Below are 10,203 nucleotides of genomic sequence, written 5' to 3' on the forward strand. Positions count from 1 at the left end.
TTGAATATCAATCTTAGTTATTAATTGAATTTAATCTATGGTTATAGAAGACAATAATATTTTTGTGATATTTTTAAAATTTAAAACTAATTATTTGATAAATGAAAAATTGAAATGACTATCTAAGCATTGAAATCCAATCCATAGTCAACAAAAATTCAACAATGACAGCTACCAAAATTATATTAATTACAATAATATTTTAGATCAAAAATATATTAATTATAATAAACTTCTAAATAAAATTTTTTTATAAAAACAAACGCTTTCTTTATATTTAATTTGACACGAGTTATCATTATATATTTTATATTTTTTAATAATCGCAATTTTTACAAGAAATAATAAAAGTGATTTAACTCGTATGTCGTTTCACAAGTTTCACCTTGTGAAACAACACTTTGGTATTTTACATCACATTTCACGTCAATTTTTTTTCTTCACATGATGAAACAACACTACATTGTTTTACATCAGCAACATTGTGTTGTTTCACAATAATGAATCAACACTTGAGTGTTTCACACCCCATTTCACGTCAACTTTTGTTTTGTTTTCATATTATGAAACAACACTACATTGTTTCACCTTATGAAACAAYAATTTATTGTTTAACATTAGCGGCATTATGTTGTTTCAAAATATGAAAGAACACTTTACTTTGTTTTGTTTTCACRTTGTCAAATAACACTAATTTTGTTTCATTTTTAACGATATTATATTATTTCATTGTGTGAAAAAAAACTTTGATGTCTCTAGGTGATGCTTTAATTACAATTTTTTTTATATTTAATATATTTTGTTTTCTCGTGTGATGTTTTTATTATTTAAAATAGTCAAATATACTTTATTAAATGTATGTTTTTCTATACGTTACTGGTAAATAATATATATGTGAGAAAATAAACAAGTGAAAACTAAATTGATAATACAAAAAAGTAATGAAATATAAAAGATTATTATCAGTTAATGAAAACTAAAATATCTTATTATTATATATAAATTACATCRTGAATTAGTTCGTACGTGAATCACACGGGTTCATATGTGAATCAGTTAATTAGTTCWTATATGAATCACAMGGGTTCATATGTGAATAAGATAAATAGTTCATAAGTGAATTACACGGGTTCACATATGAACATATAGTTCATATATGAATCATACGAGTTCACATATGCACTTGTTATGTCATCTATTTGTAAAAGTTACATAACTACTCCTCTATATTCTGTATACCATGCGAGGAATTATCCGATGTTTCACAATAAAAGCCGTATATCTTGACCAGATGAAAAGTTAGAATCACTTCTCAAATGAACTTATGGCTATATAAGGTTGGGTTCCGATGAAAATAGAAGTTATGGTGAAAAGCGTAAGAAGAGATCTCCACTCTTGGATCAATCATAATAGAATGTCAACACTAATGAGATGCATTAAGATGCACTACATCAATTCTCTTCTATAACACAATTCATAGGTGAACATGAGATCAAAAATGATCAAGAGTTAAAATCTCTTCTTACCATAACTTCCTTTCTCACCCGATCATTCGCCCGGCTACATTATTTAAAATCTTTTCACACAAAATATTATACATGTTTTTATAATTACAATTCTTGAATTTTAGTATTGAAATTTTAAATAATACATTTAAGTAGATAAAATCTTTAAAAACATTATAAAAAAAAAAACTTGAAAATAGGGGTGCTCAAAATACTGATGAATCCGACCACTCTTGCCAACTCAAACCAAAAAACTTAAATGTGAAGTAACCTGACACATAGTTGATACAAGATTAGGCCAAACCGCATTTATTTGGTTGGAATTAGGTTAAGGTGATTTGAACCGATGTTTTTCTATACTTAAATTTAATATGATTTTTTAAGTCCTTGATTAACATATGTACATTAGACAGTATACTAATCTGTATCTAGCTATATTGAAAGTTATATTACAATTTCATTCGTAATTTTTCTTTTTTATTTGCACGTACCTTCAACTTTTTTTTTTTGAGTTAGCCTTTTCTACATGTTACAATTTTGATTTTACTTCATTTAAACACAAAAACATAACTAGATTGTAAAATGATGTATCAAAGTTTCAACTCGACCAACCCAACCAGCACGGTTTGGGTTGGGTGGTTTGTAGTTTTGCTTGGATTGAGTTGGATTAAGATATTTCAAACCATAAACATTGGGTAGGTTGTTTAAATGTTTCAACCCGACCAACTCAACCTATATGCAACTGGGGGTGTTCAAAAACCCAACCAACCCGGTCAACCCGATCAACCCAACCCAATACGAAATAACTTAACCCGAAGCAACCCGATGTCTAATCGAGTTGTAAAATTGTCAAACCGTAGGTATTGGGTTGATATTCGGTTACTATTATTTGAACCCAACCTAACCCGATGAACCCGATTTCATTTTATTTCTTGGATTTAATATGATTGTTGAATTTATATTAGTATGTACATTAGAGAATCACGCTATCATGTATGATCTTCATATACACATATTTTCTATCTATTCACATCTTTATATAACTCATTCATATATATGTTCAGTAACTGTGAACATATATATGTAAATTGAGAAAATTAACTGAATATGATATACGTAAAAAAATATGGATAAGTTATATCAAATTGTTGATTATGAAAAAAAAATGAGTAGAAAAATAATATATCGGTTAGAAGAATATTTTGATGTACAAAAGTTTCAACCCGACCGATCCGACTAACCCGACCAACCCATACAGGTTGGGTTGGATTGCACTTTGGTTCGAGTTGGGTTAAGATTTTTCAAACCACAAACATTGGGTTGGATTGTTCAAATGTTTTCAACCCGATCAACCCAACCCATGARCATTCCTATATGCAACCCTACCTGAAAATCTTAGCAAAAATCTTGAAAAATTGTATCATAATCAAGGGCGGATCCAACCTTTAAGCACCGGGAGGAAAGACCCCCAGTCAAAAACCAAAAACCTTTGTTGACGAGCTTAAATTTTCTATTTTCACCCTCGTCTTACATGGTTTTCCCCCCAGTTCCATATGGCCATATGTTTCCCTCCTCCAAGTCCCATCCAACATGCCCCTACCTCGTTAATTTCCTGAATCCGCCACTAATCATAATTTATAAATATTTATATACAAAACTATCTCTGGGTTCCGTTCCTGTAACCGGGCCCAACAGAATCTTGAAATTCTGTAAAATGTAGAACCGGTCTCGTAAGTCGTGCCGTTGGACAAACTCGCTTACGAAGAGTCCATTAGTAAAAAGCCCAATGGGCTTTTGCCGACCCACTTGAGCCCAATTGAACTATGATCGGTTAACGGCCCAAAATAATGACGCTACATATAAACTAAAAAATTATACAATCTTATGTGCATTACGTACAAGTTAGTAAAGCACAACAACTCTCGACTTAACAATTTTTGCTCTGGAAGAAGTAATTCCCTTATCCCTCCAACTGAATGGCCACCATTTGCACACACCCACAATTGCAGTACCATAAAACCATCTCTGGTTCTCTGGTATCTGCTACAATGGCGACTCTGCAAACTATGGCGTTCTCTTCACCAGTCTCTCATTGTTGTCAGAAACCTAGGTTTCTTCCAGGTACTTGCCTTTGGTGGCTTCAATTTAGTTCTATCGTCTTCGTAATGCTTTGATTTTGGGGAAATTATTGAACTAGGTTATGACTAATATGTATATCTACGGTTTGATGATGTTGTGAAATGTGCATTTTGTATTATTCTTCATCTGGCATGCTTAAAAACCTAGATTGAGTTTTAAGTGGTTAGTTTATCCAAATGAAAGAGAATCGGATGCTAATTTGCTAGTTTCTAGTGGGAACTTTGAATCCTTGATTGTGTTTCTGCTAGTTTCCAGATTTAGTATCAAATTTTCACTATCGGTTGATGTTGCATATGTTCAAGACGAAATACCGTTTGTTTCTTTGTTTTTCTTTTGTCTCTAGTTCTTCCTGATCACACATTTCGTTTATTACATCATTTGCATGCCAGATATCTATGTTGTGTGTGTGTGTGTTAGTATTGATCCAAAATCCCAAAATAAGTTAGAGGCAGTGCTGCATCTGTCTGTCTGATTATGGTGATCACATGTTAGGTGCTCTTTGTTTTTCAAGATATGCTAAAATCAGAAATCTTATTTCATGTCTGATTGATAAGAGGTGTGCTATAGTTTGAAAGAAGATTGTTTTTTAAACAATAAATGACTGAATGTCTGTAATTGTCTATTTTACTTCTCATCATATAAATTATGTTTTTGTAAATATATAATATCATGAAATCTGTTTGGTTTAGATTGTGAAATGAAGATGAAAATGACAACGCATAAAAATAAAATGGTTTAGTTGACAAGGTAGTTGTTGGCCAATATACTATAAGTCGATTAAGATCTAGTTGTTCATTGATGAACTAGCAGTTAAGCTAGTCATGTTTGCTAAAAACTAGCTAATAAGGTAGAGATGGCTTACCTGGGATGTTTAAGAAAAGAATAGGTAGAACTCAACTTTCTTGTAGTATAACGTCTAGTATTATTTGTATTTGATRCATCTTTGCTTATTTGTACACAGGGGTGACGTCAGGAGTCGTTTGTCACAGTTCGCGCTCTGCATTCAATGGCCAAGCATTGAGCGTACCGATTTCGAGGCGAATTCCTGGTACATTTAAAAATTCTCGCACATCCACACTTACCATACAGATGGTCAAACCATCAATTCAGTTCATACCAGGTAGAGATGAACAGACAATACCAGATGTGAAACTAACCAAATCAAGAGATGGGACTAATGGTATGGCCATTTTCAAGTTTGACGAACCATCTGTTTTTGACTCATCTGGTGAAGTTGGAGATATCACCGGGTTTTTCATGATTGATGATGAAGGGACACTCCAATCGGTTGATGTGAGTGCCAAATTTGTTAATGGAAGACCTGCAGGGATAGAAGCAAAGTATGTAATGCGGACTCCGCGAGACTGGGACCGGTTCATGAGGTTCATGGAGCGCTATGCCAATGTGAACGGCTTGCAATTCGTCAAAAGTTAAAGGCAATGTACATACCCCCTCCCCCCCCCCCCCAATCTTTCTTTTCTGTAATTAGGTCAACCTTGCCATTGCATCTTTCTTTTCCATAATTAGGTCAATTAAAATGTGACATTTTGAGGTATCATTTAGTGGCATAGGTAGACCTAATGTGAGTACTATGTACTGGCCCTCTACCCTCCCATTCATAAACTTTTAATTCTTTATATAAGATGAAGGAATCACTTGTAGAATTCTTAAGAGTTTGATTTGTTCGGGTTCGTGGCCTTTGAATATATTGCCATTTACGTTATCTCTGAGAACAGGAATAACAACCACTCGGGTTGTAGCACATTGGTTAAGGCTCAGAGGATGTAGTAGAAATCTCATCTTCTTGGGGTTCGCATCCGAGTGCTACCAAAGCCCTTGTGGCCATGGAGGTTCATTGTGATGACTCTAGGTCATTTGAGGTCGCCCAGGGGATTAGTCGGTGTGCATAAGCTGGCCTGGATGCCCATGGTTACCCAAAAGAAAAAAGAGAACAGTAATGACGAACCTTGAGGGCCTGTTCAACTGGCAAATAAAGGCTACAACTAGTCGAGGTCCGTGCACGTGCGGTTTTGAATCTGATTTGTTGGGGTTCACGGGCCTTTGAATATATTGCCGTTTACCTTATCTGTAAGATTCTTACAGGAATGAGAAAAAAAAAGGCTAGTGCTTGGGGCTCCTCTCCATAGATCGCCATTTTGAGCCTCTTCAGGTTACCAGGGATTTTCTTGACTGTTATCTTCAGGGGCCCATGGGATTAGTCGAGGTGCGCACTAGCTGGCCTGGACCTGGACTCCCACGTATACAAAAAAAGAACAGGAATGACATGAAACAATACATTCTTTATATTGAATTTTCGATCTCTATCAAATGATAAAGAATCCAACAATACTTTGAAACACAAGTAACCTTTTTTGCTACAGATAATTCTTGTTATTGCTACCCTTACTTGTTAGATGACTTTGTGACGAGAATAGGACTTCGAATCTTGATTCGGTTATCCTTCGAGTTCATCCATGTCAATTGCCCTTGACCAAATCCCGCTCTTCTGGACCCTGTTGGCTTTCTCAAGATGAACCAAACTCGGTAACTCAGACTCTGATTTAAACGCGAAAATGTTAGCCTCCTTGGTCTCACACGTACTTTGACTCCTTCTGGTGCGACCACTTTAACCGTGTAAACGGAATTAGGTTCCCCCACGTTCATCACACGCCTTTTGATTATCTTACTGCTAATTCCGGATCTAAAAATCACGGAAATGGAAGGGTAATTGAGGCTAAAACCGCGGTTCTTCTTCATGATATCATGACAGCTTACATTCCGGTGAGTAATTGTGAATAGCTGTGAATCTGTATACCCGATGGTGCATAAATGAATGATGTATTCATTTGGACTAATGTCGTATATCAATCCAGGTTCTATAGCTCTTTCGGGATTCACATGTCCAGCTCCCATTGCAAGAATCCCAGCAGGTTTGTTTCCGTCCATTATCGGTTTACCATAATGATCTGTAGTATCAGCGGTGGTCATAAGGGCGGATTTGATGGCGGCCGGACTCCATTTTGGATGTGCCGACCGTATCAATGCAGCTAGCCCGCCAACGTGTGGGCATGACATAGACGTCCCAGACATGACTGTGAAATTTACTCTTCTAGAATCTTCCGGAAGGCCCGAGGGTCCCAGGTTCTGCGGCCAAGCCGCTACGATGTTGACGCCTGGAGCTATGATATCCGGTTTAGGTATCACGGGGTCCATGAAACTTGGTCCTCGTGATGAAAACTGAGCTACCGAAGGTGCTCTAGCTTTCCCGATTACAGTTCCACCAAATATGATTCTAGCCGTAGGTCTTCTTGTCGAATTGATGTAACTCTTCAATTGAACCGATTCCGAGTAACCGATCAATGTTGCTGGTAAAACATGAGCATCAATGGAGTCTTCTTCCATGTTTATCTCCGTGTTTGCCAGAATCATGGCGGCACCACCGGACTCTTTGACAACCACTCCTTTCTCCGCCCGCCCGTTGACACCTCTGTCACAAACCACCATCTTGCCACCTACTTTATCTCTCGGAAGCGAACCCTTGAAGCAGTAATTGCTTCCTCGGTCTCCTCCGGCTAGGTAAACTACTTCTAGCTGCTTTTCGGCACCTGGGTGTAGTTTCCCAGGGTACATAGATTCTCCGTTAAGAATCTTTCCGTTGCCGATATGTACTACGGCTGGAAATGTCCTGTCGAGGGTGCTAGCGCCAACGGTCGTGACCCACGGAGCCACATTCGCAACCGAGTTTGCAATGGGCCCGTTATTCCCTGCAGCACATATGACCGATATCTTATGCTCCATAGCTCGGAAACTACCAATGGCGATGCTGTCATCATAAAGCGGAATGGGGAAACCGCCAAGCGACAATGAAAGGACGTCGACCCCGTCTCTGATTGCCGCATCCATCGCCGCCAAAATATCCGAGCTGTAGCACCCGCTGAACCAACACACTTTGTAAACCGCAATATGTGCACCCGGCGCCATACCTCTCGCCTCCCCACCCCCATTCCCGAGCACACTTGCCATTGGGACGGCGGACCCCGCAGCCGTCGACGCCGTGTGGGTCCCATGTCCATGGGAGTCCCGAGCCGACACATACTCCGACAACTCACTAGAAGACGGAAACAAAGAAGCAACCCGATGACCTTTACTGAAAAACCTCGCACCTATGAGCTTTCTATTACAATTCGAACCATTAAAACCTTCCCCTAATTGACAAACCCCTCTCCATTTCCGAGGAACCGGCGGCATTCCCGTATCGTCGAAGCTCGGACTCTCTGGCCACACCCCCGTGTCAAGCACTCCAACAATCGAGCCATGGCCGAACCCGGACTTAACCCATGCACCACCCTCCGTTGTCGGACTCAACCCCATGAACTTATAGGAATAAGTGGTGTGGAGTTGAACCACCCGGTCCGGTCTTACAGCTACAACATCTTGCATGTTTCTCATAAACTCAATCTCGGAATCCGAAAGCTGAGCTGCGAAACCCTCCATGGCTGACCGATAAGAGTAGAGCAGACGTGAAGAAGGATCGTTTACGGTCTTTTCGAGGAACGAGAGGTGCCAATGAAGCTTGGAAGGAAAGAGAGATGCGGACGTCCGTTGGGGATGGAGTTGAATGATGTAGGTTCTGAGAGCAGTTTGGGATGAGAATAAGCATACAAAAATGGCATAGAAAAGGAAGGTTTTGAAGGCCATTGGAAGTGAGTGAAGAGAAATGGTGCATGAAAGGTGTAGTATTTATGTGTAGAAAATGGAGTTGTGAAGGGTCTGAGAGAAAAGATAAAACTCGTGAAAATTAAGGGCTCTTCATCACGAGGATCTTTTGTTTTGCATATATACATACATATATATATATATGTTTGTATATATATATATATATATATAGAGAGAGAGAGAGAGAGAGAGAGAGAGGATTTTGGGCTTCTGGGAGCTTGGTTTTCACGAGATGTTTTTTGGTAGGGTTTATTAACCCCCTGGACCAATGGAATTTAAGAGTATTTTGATTATTTATCGTCTTTATAACCTCGTGGACCAAATGGAATTCGAGAGTATTTTGGTTATTTATCGATCTTTATAACCCCATGGACCAAATGGAATTCGAGGGTATTTTGATCGTTTTTCATTTTCATTTTTCGGGTTGTGATTATATACCGAAAACATAATTAACAAAACACTCTATTGTTCAGTTTTGGACTATGTTTAACAAACTATCTGATAAATTAGTTGCTGACTTGTTTCTTGAAAAACTAAGGGGCTGTTTACCAAACATTTACCCGGTAAGCGCTTACCGGTAAAATTTAACATTATCATTTACTTACCGAGTAAGATTTTAGTCCACCAAAACGGTTTTATATGCAACAATATACCTGGTAAGCGCTTACCGTGATAAGAGTCGTTGCCTCACTTACTAGGTAAGACTTTTGGTTCTTGTCTCGCTCTTACTGGGTAAGATTATTGGTCTTTACCATATTCATGTGCTTACCATGGTAAGAGTCGTCGCCCTCACTTAYCGCGTAAGACTCTTGGTCCTTGTCTCGTTYTTACCGGRTAAGATTATTGATYTTTACCATATTCATCCGGTAAGGTAATTTGACTTGGTGTTCAGTTACCCGAGTAAGCGTTTGGTAAACAGCCCCTAACTGGTAACTAAAAAMGTGGTAGTTGGGTGATAAGTTAGTWATGTTTGGTAAAAACTAACTAATAATACAAATGATAACGTCAAATAACTTTAAAAGGCATAAAAATTGAAAAAACGAAACTCTTAGACTTTAATAAAACATTATGGGCAAATTACAWGAAAAAATAACATAATTTAACTTGATTTCTATTTTGGGTAACGTATTTACAAAACTTCTATTTTRGTACCTAACATAWAAAGTTTTAAATATTTAAGTACCCAGGTAACTGGTTGAAGCATTAACCGGTTATCATGTTGATGTGTCGAGTGACGTAGTATCCAACTCAGTATTATTCGCTGATGTGGTCAGTGACATTGATTTTTTTTTATATTTTTAAATTAGTCTTTTTTTAATCTAAAATTAGTTTTCAACCGGTTATCCGAGTATTTAAATGTTTAAAATTTTACATCTTAGATACCAAAATATAAATTTTAAAAATACGTTAACCAAAATACGAATCAAATTAAAAATACTTTACTTTTTCATACAATTTATCCAAACATTGCTTGAATTAACTTTTCAAAAAAACCAACCTTTAGGAATTTAAGGATGTTTGTCTGGGAATGTTGGTGAGGTGACTAGTAGAGTTATTTATTTGCATAGGGCTCCATCATTTATTATTATTCTACATTTATTACTTAATAGGCTCCAAACTTTTCATTCAAATATTTGGTTTCAAATAAATAATRCTTGTATTTTACATAATGGTAAATTACACGAAAAAATAACMTATTTTAACTTGATTTTTATTTTGGATAATGTATTTTCAAAACWTTCATCTTAATAGTTAAGATGTAAAGTTTTAAACATTTAAGTATTTAGGTAACCGGTTGAAATATTAACCGGTTACCGTGTTGATGTTGCGAGTGGTGGTGGTG

General features: G+C 37.1%; 2 protein-coding genes across 2 annotated transcripts; one reads left to right on the plus strand and one right to left on the minus strand.

The window, feature by feature from the left end:
* The first annotated feature begins 3,512 nt into the window (after positions 1-3,512).
* LOC112513342 (photosystem II reaction center PSB28 protein, chloroplastic) lies at positions 3,513-5,305 on the plus strand. Its single transcript, XM_025119577.1, has 2 exons — positions 3,513-3,626; positions 4,606-5,305. Exons 1-2 carry the CDS (start codon positions 3,554-3,556, stop codon positions 5,076-5,078), a joined length of 546 nt encoding a protein of 181 aa, XP_024975345.1. The 5' UTR covers positions 3,513-3,553; the 3' UTR covers positions 5,079-5,305.
* A 711-nt stretch (positions 5,306-6,016) lies between these two features.
* Positions 6,017-8,342, minus strand: LOC112512204 (subtilisin-like protease SBT1.2). Its single transcript, XM_025118068.1, has one exon. It carries the CDS (start codon positions 8,340-8,342, stop codon positions 6,048-6,050), a length of 2,295 nt encoding a protein of 764 aa, XP_024973836.1. The 3' UTR covers positions 6,017-6,047.
* Between the last annotated feature and the right edge of the window lie 1,861 nt (positions 8,343-10,203).

This window comes from Cynara cardunculus, assembly GCF_001531365.2.
Source record: "Cynara cardunculus var. scolymus isolate 2C chromosome LG 5, CcrdV1, whole genome shotgun sequence".
Classification (NCBI taxonomy): Eukaryota; Viridiplantae; Streptophyta; class Magnoliopsida; order Asterales; family Asteraceae; genus Cynara; species Cynara cardunculus.